Here is a 25,636-nt window from a genome sequence, read left to right as displayed (position 1 = left end):
TGGGGCTGCGGTAGTGAGCTGGGGTTTAGTAGTGAGCTGGGGCTGTAGTAGTGAGCTGGTGTGAGCTGGGGCTGTAGTAGTGAGCTGGAGCTGCAGTAGTGAGCTGGGGCTGCGGTAGTGAGCTGGGGCTGCAGTAGTGAGCTGGGGCTGCAGTAGTCTGTTGTTAAGCTGTGAACTGCACCACCAGAGTCTCATTGATCTCTGCTCTCCGCTATTTTACATATTACTTCAACAACTGCTTTCTGTTGTCAGATCGGCCAGTTTGACGTACGTAATGAGATGTGTAATTGACTGTTTGGTGTTTGCTGTGGGTCTGGTGCATTTTTGATGGAAATAGAATAATTTTGCTTTGACAGATTTACTGATGAAATTAACAGTCTGTGATCTTGCATAATGAAAATTTATTAAAAATCTGCAGACAGTAACTAACTTTATAATCACCTACAAAATATATTACATTTCTGGATAAAACTTTCTTCAAATAATCTGAAACCAAACATTTACATTGCATTGATTTTGTAGAATGTGAATGATTACACAATCTAACATTCTCAAACCCTGACTGGCCAGGAGGGATTGTCGACACAGATTGAAAGGCATTGCCACCATAGTAATTGCATCCTGTAAGAAACATTAACACAAATAGAAGAATGATGTGACCTGAGCCACATCAGCACTGTGTCACCAATCATATCAGTAAAGAGAAACACGAGGCTGACAGTGAGAAGCTAGTACTGACCCTGCAGATGGAACAGGTCTCAGTCACCAACACAACTGCTCCATGGCGCTGTTTTTAAAGTGGACTTTTCTGGGTACTCAACTGGCCTGTAATATAGTGACAGCACCCTGGTCAGGAACAAACGCACTGATTGGATAGGATCAGTGTCCAGTAGAAACCAGTACACACAGTTTTACCCTGAGTGCACTATTTCTAGCATTTGGGAAGGAGTGTGTGAGTAACATCTTATTCAAGCAGCTTCTTTCAATCCTGCTTGCCAGCTTTACATTAAATGCTCTGCAGTTACACCTGAAACTACAATAAACATTCAATAAGATTCTGAATATCAGATACTGACCAACTTTTAAATGGAAATGCAGAACTTTCCTGGTGCAAACAGTTATTTCATTTAAAACTAAAAAGGCCAATAAAGTCAACAAAATATATTTAAAAAGATATTTCATATTTGCTAGTTATTACAAGATTAAATCAAGAAAATATAAACTGGCAGTCAGCAATATACAGAACATAACATTAATATCACATACAGGGACCAGGGTAACTCATTAGCATCATGTAACCAACAGAGGGTCCAGCTGAGATGGGCAGTCCTGTCAGGATGGAATAGACTAAAGTAACCAGTCCTAATGGAACAGTGCAGAGTAAGGCATGCAGTCTGAGGTAGGCAGTCATGTTGGAACTGGGCAGGCTAAAGTAGGGAGTCCTTTAGGGACAGCATAGATTTTTTTAAAAGTAGCGTTTCTGGGACATTACATATGAAGGGGGGTAATACCATTGGGATAGCACAACCGGAGGGGAGTTTGGATGCATAGACTGAGACAAGGCGTGTGAGAACAAATATGAAAGCAGCAGTAAATAAATGCCATGGCTACTAGGGCAGGTCAGAGGCTGGGTATTCTGCGGCGAGTGGCTCACCTCCTGAATCCCCAAAGCCTCTCCACCATCTACAAGGCACAAGTCAGGAGTGTGCTGGAATACTCTCCACTCGCCTGGATGGGGGCAGCTCCAACAACACTCAAGAAGCTCAACACCATCCAGGACAAATCAACCCGTTTGATCGACAGACAATCCACCACCTTAAACATTCACTCCCTCCACCACCGGCGCACCATGGCTGCAGTGTGTACCATCTACAAGATGCACTGCAGCAACTCGCCAAGGCTTCGACAGCACCTCCCAAACCCGCAACCTCTGCCACCTAGAAGGACGAGGGCAGCAGGTGCATGGGAACACCACCACCTCCAAGTTACACATCAAGTCACACACCATCCTGACTTGGAAATATATCGTCATTCCTTCATCAAAACCCAGGAACTCCCTCCCTAACAGCACTGTGGGAGCACCTTTATCACACGGACTGCAGCGCTTCAAGAAGAAGGCCCACCACCACCTTCTCAAAACAACTAGGGATGGGCGATAAATGCCAGCCTTGCCAGCGACATTCATATCCCTAGAATGAATTTAAAAAAGTAAGGGCTTTAATCCCATCATCAGTAGGTATATCTCTCTTCCCTAGTTATACAAATCCCAAAGTAAACTGAACAATTTTCTCAGTCTGGGACTAATTGGGAATTGTAATCTGTAATATAAAAATAAAATGCCTGGGAATTCCAGAGAAGTAGCAATAAATAAAGAAAGATTTATAAAACAATGACTAATATTAAATTGGGCATGTGCCCATTTGCTGAGAGGGTGAATAGCAGGGGAAAATACCACACATAATGGCAGCACACACAAATGGCATAATGTGAACTAAGGCTTTGCAAGCCGTGTTTCAGTGTAAATGCTTCCATTGTAAAATCAAAACTACATGCCTAGTTGATCACTATTGAGTGGTACATTCAGACCCCTCACATCAGCAAAGCAGGAAATGAGCACACAGGTTTGAAATAGGTGTTCACTTACTGAATGAGACAAATAGATAGAAAGTCTGACAGACACATTAAATCATAAAAGCGCCAAAGAATGTCTCTGCATCATTGGAGATTCTCAAAAGTCTTTTATCCGTTATTTTAATGAACACATGATCATCTTCATTAAATTCAAATATTGCGCCCAAGTAGCTATTGTCCAGCCACTGGTCTGCATTCTCTCCCGTGCAGAAGAATTTCCGAACAGCCATTAATTCGATAGGTCTTGGATACGCTGCTCCCTCTTTGAATACTGTCTGCTTCAGAAACCCATTTTTTTCAACATCACAACTTATTTCTCCCAATAGGATCTTGGAATAAATGAAGTAATGTCCAGATTTTTTAATCACCAAAGCTCCTTCCTTATAGTCAATTCCACGCAGGAAAGCAATCCCTCTGTTGTGCTCCCACTGCAGTCGGTCATACCCAGAAACACTGCAGTTACATCCTACAGGAATAAAAATATCTATAAATATTGTTCCAATCAGACACGTTCCATCACCATTTCCATCATTACAAATGATCTTTGATGATCATTCATGCTTTTGTTACCTCCACTATTCCAATACTGTACTGGTCAGCCTCCCAGCTTCCACCCTCCGTAAACTTGAGCTCATCCAAAACTCTGCTGCCCTAATTCGCATCAAGTTCCATTCACCCATCACCCCTGTGCTTGCTGACCTACATTGGTTCCCAGTCCAGCAACACTATGGGGGTGATTTTCCCAGCCCCGAGGAGGCGGGTTTGGAGGTGGGACAGTTGGCAAAATGGCAAAAACTGAGGGCAGGTTCGGAACCCATTTCTGCATAATTTTGCCGCAGGCGGTTTGATGGATGCGATTCGGTCCCACCTCCATCAGTTGAGAGAAGTAGCTAAGACCCTTAAATTGTAGTTAAGGGCTTCTATAATCCTATTTTGACAGGCCCTCGTTATTTTACCACATTTTCAGCGTGTTCCACGACCCTACTAAACTACACCAGCTAAACCTGGCGGGTTGACAAGTGGGTGGCCTCCTCACAGCTGCATCTCCACCATTAAAACGGAGCTTTCATCAGGGATCAGTTGCAGGCGGCAGAACTTTTGTTCCACGGGTCTTTCAGCACTTTTATCAGGCCTACCGAAGTCGGAGGTGCTGCAGCTTCTATCTCTCAACACTGGGACCTCCTTGGAAGACCCTCTCGCCGCTTGGACTGAGCGCTTCCCCAACGGAGGTATCTGCCAGCAGCATGGGAACCATTTATTTCCTTTGACCATGGAGCTCAGATTCGGATGAGGTGCAGCCATGGCAGCAGCAGAACCAGGCAGCTCAGCAGCAACAGCAGCAAGAGCCCCAACCTCCTGCTCAGCCACCTGATGCTGCACAGGGCAGAAGGTGCCAGCGCATGGAAGGACGTCGCCGCAGGGGATACCCCCCTCTCAGGGTTTACAGACAGAGGATGAGCTACCTCAACATGAGTGAGCAGCAGTGTCAAAGGAGGCTGAGACTTTTGCGAGAGGTTGTCGGAGACATCGGTGCACTGCTGCACCAACACCTGGAGCCCAGAGGAGTAGGTGGACACCCCTTACCAGTGGCTGTCAAAATCACCACCGCACTCAACTTTTTTGCCTCAGGCTCCTTCCAGGGATCATCAGCAGACATCAGCAGCATCTCCCAGTTGGCCACCCACAGTTGCATCACGCAGGTTACCAATGCCCTTTTCGCAAAGGCCCACAATTACATCCACTTCTCAAGGGATCAAGCAAGTGTAACCGCACGTTCAGTTGGCTTTGCAAATATGGCAGGCTTGCCAATGGTGCAGGTCGTCATAGACTGCACACATGTGGCCCTTAGGGTACCCCATCAGAACCCAGCTATCTTTGTCAACCGCAAGGGCTTCCACTCCCTCAACGTACAGCTGGTGTGTATCCACAAGAAGGAGATTTTGCATGTTTACACCAAGTTCTGTGGTAGTTGCCATGACTCTTTCACCCTGCAGAACTCTAGTGTTCCTCCGCTCTTCAAACCAACTTAACAGATGGCTCCTTGGTGACAAGGGCTACCCGCTGAAGAAGTGGCTAATGACACCGATCAGGAGGCCAGCTAATGAGGCTGAAGAGCACTACAATGCCAGCCACATTTCAACCAGATCCATCATCGAACAAACCATTGGTTTGCTGAAGATGCGATTCAAATGCCTTGACAGATCAGGTGGAGCCCTGCAGTATTCAGCAGAAGGGTCTCCAGAATGGTCATGGTCTGCTGTGCACTGCACAACATGGCACAGCGTCGTGGCTTGCAGCTTCCTGATGAGCAAGTGGCTCAGTTCATAGCCTCCTCAGATGAGGAGGCGGAGGAGGAGGTGGAGCAGGAGCAGGAGGAGGACCGTCCGCCGGCGCATCGACCAGCAGCAGCGGCAGCACACGAGCACATGGCTGCCCATGATACAAGAGATGCACTCATCCTGGCCAGATTTCCATAGGTTGCCCATTTTGGCACATGTCCTTGGCTCCATCTTAACGTATGATAGACAATGGACATGACTCTTTGGCCTCCTTTCACTCTGGCCACCAACCTGACCACGTAAGTGTTGCAGAGCCCGCAATGTGGAGCTGCCTAAGGCGAAATAACAGATACCATCACGCCAACAGTTTGCCATCAAATCATTTTTATACTTTCAAACAGGGATGGCATTTAGTCAATAAACATAAACAATCACCCAAGTGGCTACCCCTGTGACTAATGGTGCTTTATTTTTCTCTTACGCGTGCTCCTACGTGGTGCTCCCCCTGTGGCTTCAGCAGAAGTGGAGGCCCCTTGCTTACTTTCATGCTGCTCCTGCTTCGACAACTTTGGCGGGCGTCCTCTGGGTTTACGAGCCTGTGAGGGCTCGCCAAATGTCTGCTCCTCCTGTGGCAGTGCAGGGGCTGAGACGTCCATCTCAGTTGGGTGCGGAATCTGGTGGGGCTCTGACCGAGGGCTACGCAGTGGCATGGAAGTGTGAACGCTTGGAGAGGAGCCCCCACTTCCTTGTTGTCTGCCACCAACTTCCCTCTCATGGGTCAGGTCCACCTCAGCGCTTGCAAGTGGCTTGAGAGCACCTTGCTGCACATCAGGGGGGCCATGGGGACCCGTATCTGCACAGGCAGTCCTACTCAAAAGGACTTCCATGAAGCTCTGGTTTCTCTGTTCAATAGCTGCCCATCACTCCTCCAGAGATGTCAGCCTATTCTGAACAATCACCATGTTTTCCTGACTCTGGCGACTTATTTCCTCCATGGCCATAGCCAGCCTTTCCATGGAGGTTGCCATCCTTTCCGTGGTGCTGCATATATGCGCCATTGCCTCCCCAACGGCACTGCTCAGGTTAGAGTTGGACTCCTCCATCCTCTCCACACTCGCAGTGACCCTGGAGACAAGACCTGTCAGAGACTCCTGCACCTGCTCCTGGAGTTCCAGCACCGCTCTCCTTCTGGGTGGACCCAGAAGCACAGGGTCCACATGCAGCGGAGCAGAGCTTGGAGAGTCCTGCGACCTCCGCCGAGGATTCTCCACTGCTGTCCCTGTCCCCACCACCTGCTGATGCTCACCTGTGAGATGTGATACACATGGTGACAACACTAATCTATGTCCCGAAGGTCCCACCGAGGTGTGCGTATCTGCGCTGGTGCTGGGTGCGCTTACATCTGACGCTGCGTCCTCAGAGGTTGCAGGTTCCCCTGAGGAGTCTTGCTGCTCAGCCTCTTCCTCGTCGACAGTGGGGTGAAGCTCTGTGGATGGTCCTGTGGGGGAGTGAAGGCATTGGTTAGACATTTAACGGAAGTTTGGCACGCACATGCAATAGTGCAGATGCTCAAGTGGCATTCTAATAATGTACACCAGCAGCCATTTCAGTCACTTAAGCAGTGTAAATGAGAGAGAGAGGCAAAACTATTCTGTCACCAGCTTGCTCTGCCTCGCCCGTCTGTCCGTCCCCCACTTCCACCTCCACCTCTGCACCGGCGATGTCCAGGGCCGCCTCTTCAGCCTGGGTGAGAACGGCCAGGAAAGGTGGCCCTCCTCCTGTCTTCGCCCTTTCCCTTCTATTGTGGGCTCTCTTTTCCTGCAGTGAGGGAGACAAGTGGAGTTGGAGTGAGAATGATGGAGTGAGTGTAGAGAGTCCAGAGCATAGATGCTTAGAAGAAGACAAAGATGGAGTGAGGTTCCATGTCCAAGAGCCCTCCCTGTGCATTGTTACTCATTGTCACTGCATAACACTGAAAGGGAGTGTGAGGGCAGTATAGTCGAATCGTCAAGTGATTGGGTTCATAGAGTGAGAGGGATGGTGAAGGGTGCAAGGGTTGTAAGGGTAAAAGTGTGATGTGGAGGAGGAGGTTGACAATGCAGAGTGCTGGTGGTGCGAGGAGAAGGAGCAGAAGGAGGGTCAAGCTGAAGGTATACTCACCTGTATTCCCTGTATTTCTCTCACATTCCTTGTATTTCTCTCACATTCCCTGTGTTTCTCTCACATTCCCTGTGTTTCTCTTGCATTCCCGGTATTATCACTTCACACTGTCACCGCCCTTTGCCTTTGCCTATTATCCAGGCCCCACTCATCTAATATCCTGTCAACAATTGCCCCCACGTAACTGATCGCCCAATCTCTCTTTCGAGACCCTACACGGGTAATTTTTGTTGGGGGAATTGGAATGCTACAAGGCCGAAGGTTAATTTTTCAGCTTTAAATCATACCCCCCCCCCCCCCAACATGCCACCCTTGCAGGGCATTTCCCGACCTCGGCTAGCAGCAGCATCCAGGAGAGCAACCCTCAATTCTAGGAGACTCCCGGACAATCCAAGCAGTTTGGAAACCAAGATGCATAGACAGTGAGAAATGCTGAACCCTTTATAATACACCCTTACACAATGAGAGATACAACACCCCCTAATAATGCATATTCCGGTAATATAGTCAGTGAGAAATACTGCACCTCCTTACAATTTGCCGATAGATCCATCCGATCTTCTTCCTATTGAACTTTGTAGCAGTTGTATAAAACTGGGTGGCTTGCTCAGGGCATTAAGAGTCAACCATATAGTTTGGGACTGGAATCACATGTAGGCCAGACCGAGTATGGCTCGCTTCACTGAAAGGCATGGGTGGCTTTTTACAACAACCCAGAAGCTTTCATGGTTATTTTTCTGGTGTTTGTCAACAGATTTCCAGATTTATTGAATTCAATTTCACAACTTGCCACGATGAGATTTGAAGTCATGACCTCTGGGTTGTTAATCCAGTACCATTAATCTACCGTACCCCTTTATAACACACTCTCCCTGTAACAGTGAGACATGCTGAACCCCATTATAGTGTTCCCACCTTGTAACAAGGTCAGTGACAGGCACTGAACCCCCTTATAAGGCACCGTTATAAAAGCACAGTTAGTGTTTTGAGGTTATTACAGTAAGGTGAAATTATGTTATCAGTGTGACAATATGATTGATTTATTTTAAATTATGGCACTCGCCGAGGTATGTTCTTACCAGTAACATGAGCTGCAGGCTTTGTTGAATCTTGGATGATCACGTCTAAATAATAAAACAGAAATTCTCCATAAAATGACATTTGAATATTCTCTGAGAGATAATGAATAAAAAAAAGAAAGTGCTGCAAATATTCTAAACACTTTCAATATGATCACTATTACACATATTTAACAATTTGTTAGAAAAAAGTGTAGTGCCAAAGGACTGGCGGATAGCTAAAGTTATTCCAATATTTAAGAAGGGAGATGGAACATGTCCAGGGAATTATAGACCAGTGGTAGGAAAGATAATGGAATCCCTACTAAAGGAGAAAATAGAAAAACATCCAGAAACCAAAAATATAATAATGAATAGTCAGCAAAGATTTCAGAAGGGAAAGTCTTGCTTGACCAACCTCAATGAATTATTTAGAGAGGTAACAGAGAGAGAGTAGACAAGGGCAATGTTATAGATGTAATATACCTAGATTTCCAAAAGGCCTTTGATAAGGTACCACATAATAGACTAATGAATAAGGTCAGAGAATGCGGAGTCTGAGGACAAGTAGCAGAATGGATTGCTAGCTGGCTGCAAGACAGAAATTGGGGGGGGGGGCAGTCAAATTACAGGAGGACATTAATAAACTTGCAGAATGGGCATATAATTGACAAATGAAATTCAACACAGATAAGTTTAAGGTATTACATTTTGGTAAGAAAAATAAGGAGGTCACATATTACTTGGAAAATAAGAATCTAAATGGGGTAGAGGTGCAAAGGGATATGGGAGTACAAATACATTAATCACTAAAAGTAGTGATGCAATTTAATAAGGCCATAAAAAACCAAAGCAAACACTAGGGTTTATTTCTAGAGGAATAGAATTGAAAAGTAGAGAAGTTATGCTAAACTTGTATCAAACCTTGGTTAGGCCACACTTGGAGTACTGTGTACAGTTCTGGTCGCAATATTATAAAAAGGATATAGAGGGACTTGGAGAGGGTGCAAAAAAGATTTACACGGATAATACCATAACTGCGAGGTTATACCTATCAGGAAAGGATGAACAGGCTGGGTCTCTTTTCTCTTGAAAAGAGAAGGCTAAAGGGTGACCTAATAGAGGTCTTTAAAATTATGAAAGGTTTTGATAGAGTAGACAAAGAAAGAGTGTTTCCACTTGTGGGGAAGAGCAAAACTATGTTACCTGATCTTAATTAGATTGCTACAATTGCCTTTGCATCCCTAAGCTGGAGAGGGAGAAACAATCAGATAGGGCTCCTACCTTTAATCGCTGGAAAGTGCACATATAGATATTGAGTGAGGACAAGATTGGGCTTGGCTATGATGTCACCCATAGGTTTATCTTTAGTTGGGCTAGTTATTGCAGGCTGATTGAGTCCCACAGAAGCGTAACCCAGCAACAGTTGTAAGTAGATCTTTAATTCACTGAGGGGAGACGGGAAAGGTCTAATGACATCGTTGGTCATCATCAATGGGAGTAGATCTGCATGGGGCCAGGTCACAAATGGAATCCCGCAGGACTGCATGTTGGGACCGTTGATGTTTATCATCTTGATAAATGATTTGCATGAGGGTATTGATGCAACCATTCATAAATCTGCAGATAATACAAAAATGTGCACAGGAGTTTGGAATTTAGACCAAATAAATAGGTTGCAATTTAATTAAGTTAAGGGACTGGCTCAGAGTGTGGCAGAAGTCTTTCGATATTGATAAGTGCAGCGTTATGCAGTTGAAATGGGGAAGCCCTAGTCGTGTGTACCATGCAGGGTTCCTGTTAAAGGTTAGACATCAAGAGAGGAGCCTGGGGGTTTCAGTTGATAAATCACTAAAGGTTCATAAGTTGTGTGACAACGCTATTGGGAAAGCAAATAGCATTTTAGGTTGATTTGCTAGAAGAATACAATATAAAACTAAAAGCACTATACTTAAGCTGTGCAAGGTTTTGGTACGGCTGTGCATGGACCACTGTGTCCAGTTTTGGTCCCCACATATGGTGGGGGATATGAAGCTTCTATAGAAGATGCATATGAGGGTGGTCAACATGATACCCATTCTTAGGGCTCTTGGTTATCAGGAGGGCACCAGGCACTGAGGCTATTTTCATTGGAGAAATACAGGCTCAGAGGGGACATGATTGAGATTTTTTAAATGATGAAAGGATTGGATTCTGTCCAGTTAGCTAGGTTAATTTGGATGGATAGGGATAGGGATGGTAGGACTAGCCAGCATGAGTGAAAAATCCACAGGCAAAGAGTTAGGTTAAAGGTTGTGAAGTATTTATTTTTTGAGTCATTGCCCTTGGAAAGCAATAACTGGAGCAGTGGTGGGTATGGATTTCCCACAGTCCTTCAAAATGGAGCTGGACAGGTTCCGGAGAGAGGAGGACATTTCCAGTTAGGGTAAGCTGTGGGGTAGCTGAGATTACAAAGAATGCAGTAGATATCACATCCTTGGATTTTCAAAAAGACTTCAATGAGGTACCACACGGTAGGCTCATGACAAAGGTTAGGGCATGTGGAGTCAGCAGACAAATAGCTGAATGGATAGCAAATTGGCTAAAAAATAGAAAGCAGAGAGTAGGGGTAAAGAGTAGTTATTCAGATTGGAGGTAGGTAGAAAGTGGTGTTCCACAAGGATCAGTGCTGGGACCACTGTATTCATAATTTAAATTAATGATTTGGACTTAGGAACAAGTAACTCAATATCAAAATTTGCAGATGATACCAAACTGAGAAAGAATGCAACATAATACAAGAAGACATTGGAAAACTTACAGACAGGGTAGTTAAATGGCAAATTAACTTTAACAAAGGTAAATGTGAGGTGATGCACTTTGGTAGGAAAAATAGAAACAACACCTGCACCGTAGAAATTAAGAAACTGAATGGGGTAGAAGAGCAAAGAGATCTAGGGACACAGGTGAGCAAATCATTAAAAGCAGCATTACAGGCCAGCAAAGCAATAAAAAATGCTAACAAAGCACTGGGATTTATTTCCAGGGGAATAGAATTCAAAAGTAGTGAGGTTATGTTAAACTTGTATAGGATCCTGGCCAGACTGCACTTAGAGTCCTGTGCATAGTTCTGGTCTCCATACTATGAAAAAGACATAGAAGCATTAGAGAAAGAGCAAAAAAGACTTACAAGGATTTACCAGATTGAAAGATTACAGCTATCAGGAAAGATTGAATAGGTTGGAGCTTTTTTCTTTAGAAAAGAGAAGACTTAGAGGTGCCCTGATAGAGGCCTTTAAAATGATGAATGGGTTGGACAGGGTAGATATGGAGAGAGTGTTTCCACTTGTGGGAGAACCCAAAACTCGGGGCCATAAATACAAGATAGTTATTAATAAAACCAACAGGGAAATAAGGAGAAAGTGGTAAGAACGTGGACCTCGCTACCACAGAAAGTGGTTGAGGCAAATAGATTCGATGCTTTCAAAAGGAAACTAGATGAGTACATGAGAGAATAGAAAGATCTGCTGAAAGGCTGAGATGAGGTGGATGGAATGGGAGGAGACTGGTGTGCAGTATAAACACCAGCACAGGCTGGTTGGGCTGAATGGCCTGTTTCTGTGCTGTATATTCTATGTAATTCTATGTAACTACGGGTTACCACGGTTCTCTGGATCTCTGCTTAATTGCCGGAGGAAGCCAGAGAGGAATTTCTCAGAGTTTTTCCTAAATTGGCCTTAGGCTTTACCTTTTTTTGCCACTCCCAGGAGACTGTGTGACTGGGGAGAAGGGGAGCTCAGTGCTGTATCTGTGTGCACCATGTCTGATGGGTTGGGTTTGATGGACCGGATGGTCTTTTCCTGATTATTTAATTTGGAAGCTCCCAATATGAAAGCTACACTCAGAGGAGGTATGAGTCAGAGATGGGGCTACAGCACTGGTGGCTCAATTCTCCAACTAGTGCTACCATTAAGCACAGCTCCTGCTGAGAGCATGGCAAACAAAGACTCAAAACTCACTTCCTGACTCCAACTTTTGCACCTTAGTGATGAATCTTGGGCTGGACAATATGCATTGACACAGCAGTTTATTGTTTATATCCAATGCCATTGAGGTTAACACGGCAAGGTTTTATGGGGTTGCCCCTTTCGAGTCTAGCTATATTATCAATTACAAATGCTATTGCATGTATTTATTACAGCTAAGTCAATAGATTTTTGTTAGGTAAGGGTATCAAGGGATATGGAAAAAAGGCGGGAGTTGAGGTACAGAATTAGTCATGATCTAATTGAATGGCGGAACAGACTCGAGCGGCTGAATGGCCTACTCCTGTTCCGATGTTCCTAAATCTCTGCAAGGGATTAAAACAGAACATCAAACAACACCAGGCAGTACCAACCTTTCCCAGCGCCACCGTAGACCTATTCCGGAATCATCTCTCCTAGTGTCGACCTCCCAGCATCACCATCGACTTCTCCTAGCATCAACACCTCTGCTATTATCAATGCTGACTTTTCCCAGTGTCAACATCAACTCCTCCCAGGGCACGACCATTCTCTCCCAGTTTCATCATTGACCCTTCCTAGTATCTGCTCCAATCTCTCCCAGTGTCACTATTGACATAGAAACATAGAAGATAGGAGCAGGAGTAGGCCATTCGGCCCTTCGAGCCTGCTCCGCCATTCAACGAGATCATGGCTGATCATCCAAACCCTAGCACCCGGTCCCTACAATGACAGCCATCCCACCCAAGCCCTATCCCCGTAACCCCGTAACCCCACGTATTTAATCCCCCCTAACACTAAGGGTCAATTTTTATCATGGCCAATCAACCTAACCCGCACATCTTTGGACTGTGGGAGGAAACCGGAGCACCCGGAGGAAACCCACGCAAACACGGGGAGAATGTGCAAACTCCACACAGACAGTCACCCGAGGCCGGATTTGAACCCGGGTCCCTGGCGCTGTGAGGCAACAGTGCTAACCACTATGCCACCATGCTGCTCTTCCTAGTCTCTGCTCCAATCTCTCCCAGTGTGACTATTGACCCTTCCTAGTCTCTGCTCCATTCTCTCCCAGTGTCACTATTGACCCTTCCAAGTCTCTGCTCCGATCTCTCCCAGTGTCACTATTGACCCTTCCTAGTCTCTGCTCCGTTCTCTCCCAGTGTCACTATTGACCCTTCCTAGTCTCTGCTCCGTTCTCTCCCAGTGTCACTATTGACCCTTCCTAGTCTCTGCTCCAATCTCTCCCAGTGTCACTATTGACCCTTCCTAGTCTCTGCTCCATTCTCTCCCAGTGTCGCAATTGACCCTTCCTAGTCTCTGCTCCATTCTCTCCCAGTGTCACTATTGACCCTTCCTAGTCTCTGCTCCAATCTCTCCCCGTGTCACTATTGACCCTTCCTAGTCTCTGCTCCAATCTCTCCCCGTGTCACTATTGACCCTTCCTAGTCTCTGCTCCAATCTCTCCCAGTGTCACTATTGACCCTTCCTAGTCTCTGCTCCAATCTCTCCCAGTGTCACTATTGACCCTTTCCTAGTCTCTGCTCCATTCTCTCCCAGTGTCACTATTAACCCTTCCTAGTCTCTGCTCCGTTCTCTCCCAGTGTCACTATTGACCCTTCCTAGTCTCTGCTCCATTGTCTCCCAGTGTCACTATTGACCCTTCCTAGTCTCTGCTCCGTTCTCTCCCAGTGTCACTATTGACCCTTCCTAGTCTCTGCTGCATTCTCTCCCAGTGTCACAATTGACCCTTCCTAGTCTCTGCTCCGTTCTCTCCCAGTGTCACTATTGACCCTTCCTAGTCTCTGCTCCAATCTCTCCCAGTGTCACAATTGACCCTTCCTAGTCTCTGCTCCAATCTCTCCCAGTGTCACTATTGACCCTTCCTAGTCTCTGCTCCAATCTCTCCCAGTATCACTATTGACCCTTCCTAGTCTCTGCTCCATTCTCTCCCAGTGTCACTATTGACCCTTCCTAGTCTCTGCTCCATTCTCTCCCAGTGTCACTAATGACCCTTCCTAGTCTCTTCTCCATTCTCTCCCAGTGTCACTATTGACCCTTCCTAGTCTCTGCTCCAATCTCTCCCAGTGTCACTATTGACCCTTCCTAGTCTCTGCTCCAATCTCTCCCAGTGTCACTATTGACCCTTCCTAGTCTCTGCTCCGTTCTCTCCCAGTGTCGCAATTGACCCTTCCTAGTCTCTGCTCCAATCTCTCCCAGTGTCACTATTGACCCTTCCTAGTCTCTGCTCCATTGTCTCCCAGTGTCACTATTGACCCTTCCTCGTCTCTGCTCCAATCTCTCCCAGTGTCACTATTGAACCTTCCTAGTCTATGCTCCATTCTCTCCCAGTGTCACTATTGACCCTTCCTAGTCTCTGCTCCAATCTCTCCCAGTGTCACTATTGACCCTTCCTAGTCTCTGCTCCGTTCTCTCCCAGTGTCACTATTGACCCTTCCTAGTCTCTGCTCCAATCACTCCCAGTGTCACTATTGACCCTTCCGAGTCTCTGCTCCGTTCTCTCCCAGTGTCACTATTGACCCTTCCTAGTATCTGCTCCATTCTCTCCCAGTGTCACTATTGACCCTTCCTAGTCTCTGCTCCGTTCTCTCCCAGTGTCACTATTGACCCTTCCTAGTCTCTGCTGCATTCTCTCCCAGTGTCACTATTGACCCTTCCAAGTCTCTGCTCCATTCTCTCCCAGTGTCACTATTGACCCTTCCTAGTCTCTGCTCCGTTCTCTCCCAGTGTCACTATTGACCCTTCCTAGTCTCTGCTGCATTCTCTCCCAGTGTCACTATTGACCCTTCCTAGTCTCTGCTCCGTTCTCTCCCAGTGTCACTATTGACCCTTCCTAGTCTCTGCTCCAATCTCTCCCAGTGTCACAATTGACCCTTCCTAGTCTCTGCTCCAATCTCTCCCAGTGTCACTATTGACCCTTCCTAGTCTCTGCTCCAATCTCTCCCAGTATCACTATTGACCCTTCCTAGTCTCTGCTCCATTCTCTCCCAGTGTCACTATTGACCCTTCCTAGTCTCTGCTCCATTCTCTCCCAGTGTCACTAATGACCCTTCCTAGTCTCTTCTCCATTCTCTCCCAGTGTCACTATTGACCCTTCCTAGTCTCTGCTCCAATCTCTCCCAGTGTCACTATTGACCCTTCCTAGTCTCTGCTCCAATCTCTCCCAGTGTCACTATTGACCCTTCCTAGTCTCTGCTCCGTTCTCTCCCAGTGTCGCAATTGACCCTTCCTAGTCTCTGCTCCAATCTCTCCCAGTGTCACTATTGACCCTTCCTAGTCTCTGCTCCATTGTCTCCCAGTGTCACTATTGACCCTTCCTCGTCTCTGCTCCAATCTCTCCCAGTGTCACTATTGACCCTTCCTAGTCTCTGCTCCATTGTCTCCCAGTGTCACTATTGACCCTTCCTAGTCTCTGCTCCATTCTCTCCCAGTGTCACTATTGACCCTTCCTAGTCTCTGCTCCGTTCTCTCCCAGTGTCACTATTGACCCTTCCTAGTCTCTGCTCCAATCACTCCCAGTGTCACTATTGACCCTTCCGAGTCTCTGCTCCGTTCTCTCCCAGTGTCACTATTGACCCTTCCTAGTATCTGCTCCATTCTCTCCCAGTGTCACTATTGACCCTTCCTAGTCTCTGCTCCGTTCTCTCCCAGTGTCACTATTGACCCTTCCTAGTCTCTGCTGCATTCTCTCCCAGTGTCACTATTGACCCTTCCTAGTCTCTGCTCCATTCTGTCCCAGTGTCACTAATGACCCTTCCTAGTCTCTGCTCCGTTCTCTCCCAGTGTCACTATTGACCCTTCCTAGTCTCTGCTCCATTGTCTCCCAGTGTCACTATTGAACCTTCCTAGTCTCTGCTCCGTTCTCTCCCAGTGTCACTATTGACCCTTCCTAGTCTCTGCTCTGTTCTCTCCCAGTGTCACTATTGACCCTTCCTAGTCTCTGCTCCAATCTCTCCCAGTGTCACTATTGACCCTTCCTAGTCTCTGCTCCATTCTCTCCCAGTGTCGCAATTGACCCTTCCTAGTCTCTGCTCCATTCTCTCCCAGTGTCACTATTGACCCTTCCTAGTCTCTGCTCCAATCTCTCCCCGTGTCACTATTGACCCTTCCTAGTCTCTGCTCCAATCTCTCCCCGTGTCACTATTGACCCTTCCTAGTCTCTGCTCCAATCTCTCCCAGTGTCACTATTGACCCTTCCTAGTCTCTGCTCCAATCTCTCCCAGTGTCACTATTGACCCTTTCCTAGTCTCTGCTCCATTCTCTCCCAGTGTCACTATTAACCCTTCCTAGTCTCTGCTCCGTTCTCTCCCAGTGTCACTATTGACCCTTCCTAGTCTCTGCTCCATTGTCTCCCAGTGTCACTATTGACCCTTCCTAGTCTCTGCTCCGTTCTCTCCCAGTGTCACTATTGACCCTTCCTAGTCTCTGCTGCATTCTCTCCCAGTGTCACAATTGACCCTTCCTAGTCTCTGCTCCGTTCTCTCCCAGTGTCACTATTGACCCTTCCTAGTCTCTGCTCCAATCTCTCCCAGTGTCACAATTGACCCTTCCTAGTCTCTGCTCCAATCTCTCCCAGTGTCACTATTGACCCTTCCTAGTCTCTGCTCCAATCTCTCCCAGTATCACTATTGACCCTTCCTAGTCTCTGCTCCATTCTCTCCCAGTGTCACTATTGACCCTTCCTAGTCTCTGCTCCATTCTCTCCCAGTGTCACTAATGACCCTTCCTAGTCTCTTCTCCATTCTCTCCCAGTGTCACTATTGACCCTTCCTAGTCTCTGCTCCAATCTCTCCCAGTGTCACTATTGACCCTTCCTAGTCTCTGCTCCAATCTCTCCCAGTGTCACTATTGACCCTTCCTAGTCTCTGCTCCGTTCTCTCCCAGTGTCGCAATTGACCCTTCCTAGTCTCTGCTCCAATCTCTCCCAGTGTCACTATTGACCCTTCCTAGTCTCTGCTCCATTGTCTCCCAGTGTCACTATTGACCCTTCCTCGTCTCTGCTCCAATCTCTCCCAGTGTCACTATTGAACCTTCCTAGTCTATGCTCCATTCTCTCCCAGTGTCACTATTGACCCTTCCTAGTCTCTGCTCCAATCTCTCCCAGTGTCACTATTGACCCTTCCTAGTCTCTGCTCCGTTCTCTCCCAGTGTCACTATTGACCCTTCCTAGTCTCTGCTCCAATCACTCCCAGTGTCACTATTGACCCTTCCGAGTCTCTGCTCCGTTCTCTCCCAGTGTCACTATTGACCCTTCCTAGTATCTGCTCCATTCTCTCCCAGTGTCACTATTGACCCTTCCTAGTCTCTGCTCCGTTCTCTCCCAGTGTCACTATTGACCCTTCCTAGTCTCTGCTGCATTCTCTCCCAGTGTCACTATTGACCCTTCCAAGTCTCTGCTCCATTCTCTCCCAGTGTCACTATTGACCCTTCCTAGTCTCTGCTCCGTTCTCTCCCAGTGTCACTATTGACCCTTCCTAGTCTCTGCTGCATTCTCTCCCAGTGTCACTATTGACCCTTCCTAGTCTCTGCTCCGTTCTCTCCCAGTGTCACTATTGACCCTTCCTAGTCTCTGCTCCAATCTCTCCCAGTGTCACAATTGACCCTTCCTAGTCTCTGCTCCAATCTCTCCCAGTGTCACTATTGACCCTTCCTAGTCTCTGCTCCAATCTCTCCCAGTATCACTATTGACCCTTCCTAGTCTCTGCTCCATTCTCTCCCAGTGTCACTATTGACCCTTCCTAGTCTCTGCTCCATTCTCTCCCAGTGTCACTAATGACCCTTCCTAGTCTCTTCTCCATTCTCTCCCAGTGTCACTATTGACCCTTCCTAGTCTCTGCTCCAATCTCTCCCAGTGTCACTATTGACCCTTCCTAGTCTCTGCTCCAATCTCTCCCAGTGTCACTATTGACCCTTCCTAGTCTCTGCTCCGTTCTCTCCCAGTGTCGCAATTGACCCTTCCTAGTCTCTGCTCCAATCTCTCCCAGTGTCACTATTGACCCTTCCTAGTCTCTGCTCCATTGTCTCCCAGTGTCACTATTGACCCTTCCTCGTCTCTGCTCCAATCTCTCCCAGTGTCACTATTGACCCTTCCTAGTCTCTGCTCCATTGTCTCCCAGTGTCACTATTGACCCTTCCTAGTCTCTGCTCCATTCTCTCCCAGTGTCACTATTGACCCTTCCTAGTCTCTGCTCCGTTCTCTCCCAGTGTCACTATTGACCCTTCCTAGTCTCTGCTCCAATCACTCCCAGTGTCACTATTGACCCTTCCGAGTCTCTGCTCCGTTCTCTCCCAGTGTCACTATTGACCCTTCCTAGTATCTGCTCCATTCTCTCCCAGTGTCACTATTGACCCTTCCTAGTCTCTGCTCCGTTCTCTCCCAGTGTCACTATTGACCCTTCCTAGTCTCTGCTGCATTCTCTCCCAGTGTCACTATTGACCCTTCCTAGTCTCTGCTCCATTCTGTCCCAGTGTCACTAATGACCCTTCCTAGTCTCTGCTCCGTTCTCTCCCAGTGTCACTATTGACCCTTCCTAGTCTCTGCTCCATTGTCTCCCAGTGTCACTATTGAACCTTCCTAGTCTCTGCTCCGTTCTCTCCCAGTGTCACTATTGACCCTTCCTAGTCTCTGCTCTGTTCTCTCCCAGTGTCACTATTGACCCTTCCTAGTCTCTGCTCCAATCTCTCCCAGTGTCACTATTGACCCTTCCTAGTCTCTGCTCCAATATCTTCCAGTGTCACTATTGACCCTGCCTAGTCTCTGCTCCAATCTCTCCCAGTGTCACTACTGACCCTTCCTAGTCTCTGCTCCATTCTCTCCCAGTGTCACTATTGACCCTTCCTAGTCTCTGCTCCAATCTCTCCCAGTGTCACGATTGACCCTTCCGAGTCTCTGCTCCATTCTCTCCCAGTGTCATTATTGACCCTTCCTAGTCTCTGCTCCATTCTCTCCCAGTGTCACTATTGACCCTTCCTAGTCTCTGCTCCGATCTCTCCCAGTGTCACTATTGACCCTTCCTAGTCTCTGCTCCGTTCTCTCCCAGTGTCACTATTGACCCTTCCTAGTCTCTGCTCCGTTCTCTCCCAGTGTCACTATTGACCCTTCCTAGTCTCTGCTCCAATCTCTCCCACTGTCACTATTGACCCTTCCTAGTCTCTGCTCTATTCTCTCCCAGTGTCACTATAGACCCTTCCTAGTCTCTGCTCCAATCTCTCCCAGTGTCACTATTGACCCTTCCTAGTCTCTGCTCCAATCTCTCCCACTGTCACTATTGACCCTTCCTAGTCTCTGCTCTATTCTCTCCCAGTGTCACTATTGACCCTTCCTACTCTCTGCTCCAATCTCTCCCAGTGTCACTACTGACCCTTCCTAGTCTCTGCTCCAATCTCTCCCAGTGTCACTATTGACCCTTCCTAGTCTCTGCTCCAATCTCTCCCAGTGTCACTACTGACCCTTCCAAGTCTCTGCTCCGTTCTCACCCAGTGTCACTATTGACCCTTCCTAGTCTCTGCTCCAATCTCTCCCAGTGTCACTATTGGCCCTTTCTAGTCTCTGCTCCATTCTCTCCCAGTGTCACTGATGACCCTTCCTAGTCTCTGCTCCAATCTCTACCAGTTTCACTATTGACCCTTCCTAGTCTCTGCTCCAATCTCTCCCAGTGTCACTATTGACCCTTCCTAGTCTCTGCTCCAATCTCTCCCAGTGTCACTATTGACCCTTCCTAGTCTCTGCTCCAATCTCTCCCAGTGTCACTATTGACCCTTCCTAGTCTCTGCTCCAATCTCTCCCAGTGTCGCTATTGACCCTTCCTAGTCTCTGCTCCAATCTCTCCGTGTCACTGTTGACCCTTCCTACTCTCCGCTCCAATCTCTCCCAGTGTCACTATTGACCCTTCCTAGTCTCTGCTCCGTTCTCTCCCAGTGTCACTATTGACCCTTCCTAGTCTCTGCTCCAATCTCTCCCAGTGTCACTATTGACCCTTCCCAGTCTCTGCTCCGTTCTCTCCCAGTGTCGCTATTGACCCTTCCGAGTCTCTGCTCCATTGTCTCCCAGTGTCACTATTGACCATTCCTAGTCTCTGCTCCAATCTCTCCCAGTGTCACTATTGACCCTTCCTAGTCTCTGCTCCAATCTCTCCCACTGTCACTATTGACCCTTCCTAGTATCTGCTCCAATCTCTCCCAGTGTCACTATTGACCCTTCCGAGTCTCTGCTCCATTGTCTCCCAGTGTCACTATCGACCCTTCCTAGTCTCTGCTCCAATCTCTCCCAGTGTCACTATTGACCCTTCCTAGTCTCTGCTCCATTCTCTCCCAGTGTCACTATTGACCATTCCTAGTCTCTTCTCCATTCTCTCCCAGTGTCACTATTGACCCTTCCTAGTCTCTGCTCCAATCTCTCCCACTGTCACTATTGACCCTTCCTAGTATCTGCTCCAATCTCTCCCAGTGTCACTATTGACCCTTCCTAGTCTCTGCTCCGTTCTCTCCCAGTGTCGCTATTGACCCTTCCTAGTCTCTGCTCCATTGTCTCCCAGTGTCACTATTGACCCTTCCTAGTCGCTGCTCCAATCTCTCCCAGTGTCACTATTGACCCTTCCTAGTCTCTGCTCCATTCTCTCCCAGTGTCACTATTGACCCTTCCTAGTCTCTGCTCCATTCTCTCCCAGTGTCACGATTGACCCTTCCTAGTCTCTGCTCCAATCTCTCCCAGTGTCACTACTGAACCTTCCTAGTCTCTGCTCCAATCTCTCCCAGTGTCACTATTGACCCTTCCTAGTCTCTGCTCCAATCTCTCCCAGTGTCACTATTGACCCTTCCTAGTCTCTGCTCCAATCTCTCCCAGTGTCACTATTGATCCTTCCTAGTCTCTGCTCCAATCTCTCCCAGTGTCACTATTGACCCTTCCTAGTCTGTGCTCCGTTCTCTCCCAGTGTCACTATTAACCCTTCCTAGTCAATGCTCCGTTCTCTCCCAGTGTCACTATTGACCCTTCCTAGTCTCTGCTCCGTTCTCTCCCAGTGTCACTATTGACCCTTCCTCGTCTCTGCTCCAATCTCTCCCAGTGTCACTATTGACCCTTTCTAGTCTCTGCTCCATTCTCTCCCAGTGTCACTAATGACCCTTCCTAGTCTCTGCTCCAATCTCTCCCAGTGTCACTATTGACCCTTCCTAGTCTCTGCTCCAATCTCTCCCAGTGTCACTATTGATCCTTCCTAGTCTCTGCTCCAATCTCTCCCAGTGTCACTATTGACCCTTCCTAGTCTCTGCTCCAATCTCTCCCAGTATCGCTATTGACCCTTCCTAGTCTCTGCTCCAATCTCTCCCAGTGTCACTGTTGACCCTTCCTAGTCTCTGCTCCAATCTCTCCCAGTGTCACTATTGACCCTTCCTAATCTCTGCTCCATTCTCTCCCAGTGTCACTATTGACCCTTCCTAGTCTCTGCTCCAATCTCTCCCAGTGTCACTATTGACCCTTCCTAGTCTCTGCTCCGTTCTCTCCCTGTGTCGCTATTGACCCTTCCTAGTCTCTGCTCCATTGTCTCCCAGTGTCACTATTGACCCTTCCTAGTCTCTGCTCCAATCTCTCCCAGTGTCACTTTTGACCCTTCCTACTCTCTGCTCCAATCTCTCCCAGTGTCACTACTGACCCTTCCTAATCTCTGCTCCAATCTCTCCCAGTGTCACTATTGACCGTTCCTAGTCTCTTCTCCGTTCTCTCCCAGTGTCACTATTGACCCTTCCTAGTCTCTGCTCCGTTCTCTCCCAGTGTCGCTATTGACCCTTCCTAGTCTCTGCTCCAATCTCTCCCAGTGTCACTATTGACCCTTCCTAGTCTCTGCTCCAATCTCTCCCAGTGTCACAATTGACCCTTCCTAGTCTCTGCTCCAATCTCTCCCAGTGTCACTATTGACCCTTCCTAGTCTCTGCTGCATTCTCTCCCAGTGTCACTATTGACCCTTCCTAGTCTCTGCTCCGTTCTCTCCCAGTGTCACTATTGACCCTTCCTAGTCTCTGCTCCGTTCTCTCCCAGTGTTACTATTGACCCTTCCTAGTCTCTGCTCCAATCTCTCCCAGTGTCACTATTGACCCTTCCTAGTCTCTGCTCCATTCTCTCCCAGTGTCACTATTGACCCTTCCTAGTCTCTGCTCCAATCTCTCCCAGTGTCACTATTGACCCTTCCTAGTCTCTGCTCCGTTCTCTTCCAGTGTCACTATTGACCCTTCCTAGTCTCTGCTCCAATCTCTCCCAGTGTCAGAATTGACCCTTCCTAGTCTCTGCTCCGTTCTCTCCCAGTGTCACTATTGACCCTTCCTAGTCTCTGCTCCGTTCTCTCCCAGTGTCACTATTAACCCTTCCTAGTCAATGCTCCGTTCTCTCCCAGTGTCACTATTGACCCTTCCTAGTCTCTGCTCCGTTCTCTCCCAGTGTCATTATTGACCCTTCCTCGTCTCTGCTCCAATCTCTCCCAGTGTCACTATTGACCCTTCCTAGTCTCTGCTCCAATCTCTCCCAGTGTCACTACTGACCCTTCCTAGTCTCTGCTCCGTTCTCACCCAGTGTCACTATTGACCCTTCCTAGTCTCTGCTCCAATCTCTCCCAGTGTCACTATTGACCCTTTCTAGTCTCTGCTCCATTCTCTCCCAGTGTCACTAATGACCCTTCCTAGTCTCTGCTCCAATCTCTCCCAGTGTCACTATTGACCCTTCCTAGTCTCTGCTCCAATCTCTCCCAGTGTCACTATTGACCCTTCCTAGTCTCTGCTCCAATCTCTCCCAGTGTCACTATTGACCCTTCCTAGTCTCTGCTCCAATCTCTCCCAGTGTCGCTATTGACCCTTCCTAGTCTCTGCTCCAATCTCTCCCAGTGTCACTATTGACCCTTCCTAGTCTCTGCTCCAATCTCTCCCAGTGTCACTATTGACCCTTCCTAGTCTCTGCTCCGTTCTCTCCCAGTGTCACTATTAACCCTTCCTAGTCAATGCTCTATTCTCTCCCAGTGTCACTATTGACCCTTCCTACTCTCTGCTCCAATCTCTCCCAGTGTCACTACTGACCCTTCCTAGTCTCTGCTCCAATCTCTCCCAGTGTCACTATTGACCCTTCCTAGTCTCTGCTCCAATCTCTCCCAGTGTCACTACTGACCCTTCCAAGTCTCTGCTCCGTTCTCACCCAGTGTCACTATTGACCCTTCCTAGTCTCTGCTCCAATCTCTCCCAGTGTCACTATTGGCCCTTTCTAGTCTCTGCTCCATTCTCTCCCAGTGTCACTGATGACCCTTCCTAGTCTCTGCTCCAATCTCTACCAGTTTCACTATTGACCCTTCCTAGTCTCTGCTCCAATCTCTCCCAGTGTCACTATTGACCCTTCCTAGTCTCTGCTCCAATCTCTCCCAGTGTCACTATTGACCCTTCCTAGTCTCTGCTCCAATCTCTCCCAGTGTCACTATTGACCCTTCCTAGTCTCTGCTCCAATCTCTCCCAGTGTCGCTATTGACCCTTCCTAGTCTCTGCTCCAATCTCTCCGTGTCACTGTTGACCCTTCCTACTCTCCGCTCCAATCTCTCCCAGTGTCACTATTGACCCTTCCTAGTCTCTGCTCCATTCTCTCCCAGTGTCACTATTGACCCTTCCTAGTCTCTGCTCCAATCTCTCCCAGTGTCACTATTGACCCTTCCTAGTCTCTGCTCCGTTCTCTCCCTGTGTCGCTATTGACCCTTCCTAGTCTCTGCTCCATTGTCTCCCAGTGTCACTATTGACCCTTCCTAGTCTCTGCTCCAATCTCTCCCAGTGTCACTTTTGACCCTTCCTACTCTCTGCTCCAATCTCTCCCAGTGTCACTACTGACCCTTCCTAATCTCTGCTCCAATCTCTCCCAGTGTCACTATTGACCGTTCCTAGTCTCTTCTCCGTTCTCTCCCAGTGTCACTATTGACCCTTCCTAGTCTCTGCTCCGTTCTCTCCCAGTGTCGCTATTGACCCTTCCTAGTCTCTGCTCCAATCTCTCCCAGTGTCACTATTGACCCTTCCTAGTCTCTGCTCCAATCTCTCCCAGTGTCACAATTGACCCTTCCTAGTCTCTGCTCCAATCTCTCCCAGTGTCACTATTGACCCTTCCTAGTCTCTGCTGCATTCTCTCCCAGTGTCACTATTGACCCTTCCTAGTCTCTGCTCCGTTCTCTCCCAGTGTCACTATTGACCCTTCCTAGTCTCTGCTCCGTTCTCTCCCAGTGTTACTATTGACCCTTCCTAGTCTCTGCTCCAATCTCTCCCAGTGTCACTATTGACCCTTCCTAGTCTCTGCTCCATTCTCTCCCAGTGTCACTATTGACCCTTCCTAGTCTCTGCTCCAATCTCTCCCAGTGTCACTATTGACCCTTCCTAGTCTCTGCTCCGTTCTCTTCCAGTGTCACTATTGACCCTTCCTAGTCTCTGCTCCAATCTCTCCCAGTGTCAGAATTGACCCTTCCTAGTCTCTGCTCCGTTCTCTCCCAGTGTCACTATTGACCCTTCCTAGTCTCTGCTCCGTTCTCTCCCAGTGTCACTATTAACCCTTCCTAGTCAATGCTCCGTTCTCTCCCAGTGTCACTATTGACCCTTCCTAGTCTCTGCTCCGTTCTCTCCCAGTGTCACTATTGACCCTTCCTCGTCTCTGCTCCAATCTCTCCCAGTGTCACTATTGACCCTTCCTAGTCTCTGCTCCAATCTCTCCCAGTGTCACTACTGACCCTTCCTAGTCTCTGCTCCGTTCTCACCCAGTGTCACTATTGACCCTTCCTAGTCTCTGCTCCAATCTCTCCCAGTGTCACTATTGACCCTTTCTAGTCTCTGCTCCATTCTCTCCCAGTGTCACTAATGACCCTTCCTAGTCTCTGCTCCAATCTCTCCCAGTGTCACTATTGACCCTTCCTAGTCTCTGCTCCAATCTCTCCCAGTGTCACTATTGACCCTTCCTAGTCTCTGCTCCAATCTCTCCCAGTGTCACTATTGACCCTTCCTAGTCTCTGCTCCAATCTCTCCCAGTGTCGCAATTGACCCTTCCTAGTCTCTGCTCCAATCTCTCCCAGTGTCACTATTGACCCTTCCTAGTCTCTGCTCCAATCTCTCCCAGTGTCACTATTGACCCTTCCTAGTCTCTGCTCCGTTCTCTCCCAGTGTCACTATTAACCCTTCCTAGTCAATGCTCTATTCTCTCCCAGTGTCACTATTGACCCTTCCTACTCTCTGCTCCAATCTCTCCCAGTGTCACTACTGACCCTTCCTAGTCTCTGCTCCAATCTCTCCCAGTGTCACTATTGACCCTTCCTAGTCTCTGCTCCAATCTCTCCCAGTGTCACTACTGACCCTTCCAAGTCTCTGCTCCGTTCTCACCCAGTGTCACTATTGACCCTTCCTAGTCTCTGCTCCAATCTCTCCCAGTGTCACTATTGGCCCTTTCTAGTCTCTGCTCCATTCTCTCCCAGTGTCACTGATGACCCTTCCTAGTCTCTGCTCCAATCTCTACCAG

At 47.9% G+C, this 25,636-nt stretch overlaps 1 protein-coding gene across 1 annotated transcript in view; it reads right to left on the bottom strand.

Annotated features, from left to right (window-relative positions):
- Positions 1 to 392: 392 nt before the first annotated feature.
- The window catches only part of LOC147097818 (tumor necrosis factor ligand superfamily member 14-like), a 43,589-nt gene continuing 18,345 nt past the window's right edge, over positions 393 to 25,636 (bottom strand). Inside the window, exons 3-4 of the mRNA XM_085971442.1 lie at positions 8,150 to 8,194; positions 393 to 3,097 (exon numbers count right to left, since the gene is read on the bottom strand). Of these exons, the coding sequence (XP_085827568.1) occupies positions 2,682 to 3,097; positions 8,150 to 8,194 (461 nt within the window). The 3' untranslated portion in view covers positions 393 to 2,681. The remainder of the gene's footprint in view (positions 3,098 to 8,149; positions 8,195 to 25,636) is intronic.

The sequence above is a fragment of the Somniosus microcephalus genome, chromosome 31, assembly GCF_052327205.1.
Source record: "Somniosus microcephalus isolate GS21.2 chromosome 31, FLI_Smic_1.0, whole genome shotgun sequence".
NCBI lineage: Eukaryota > Metazoa > Chordata > Chondrichthyes > Squaliformes > Somniosidae > Somniosus > Somniosus microcephalus.
The sequence above is the reverse complement of the archived record's forward strand: the minus strand, read 5'-3'. Positions and strand labels throughout refer to the sequence as shown.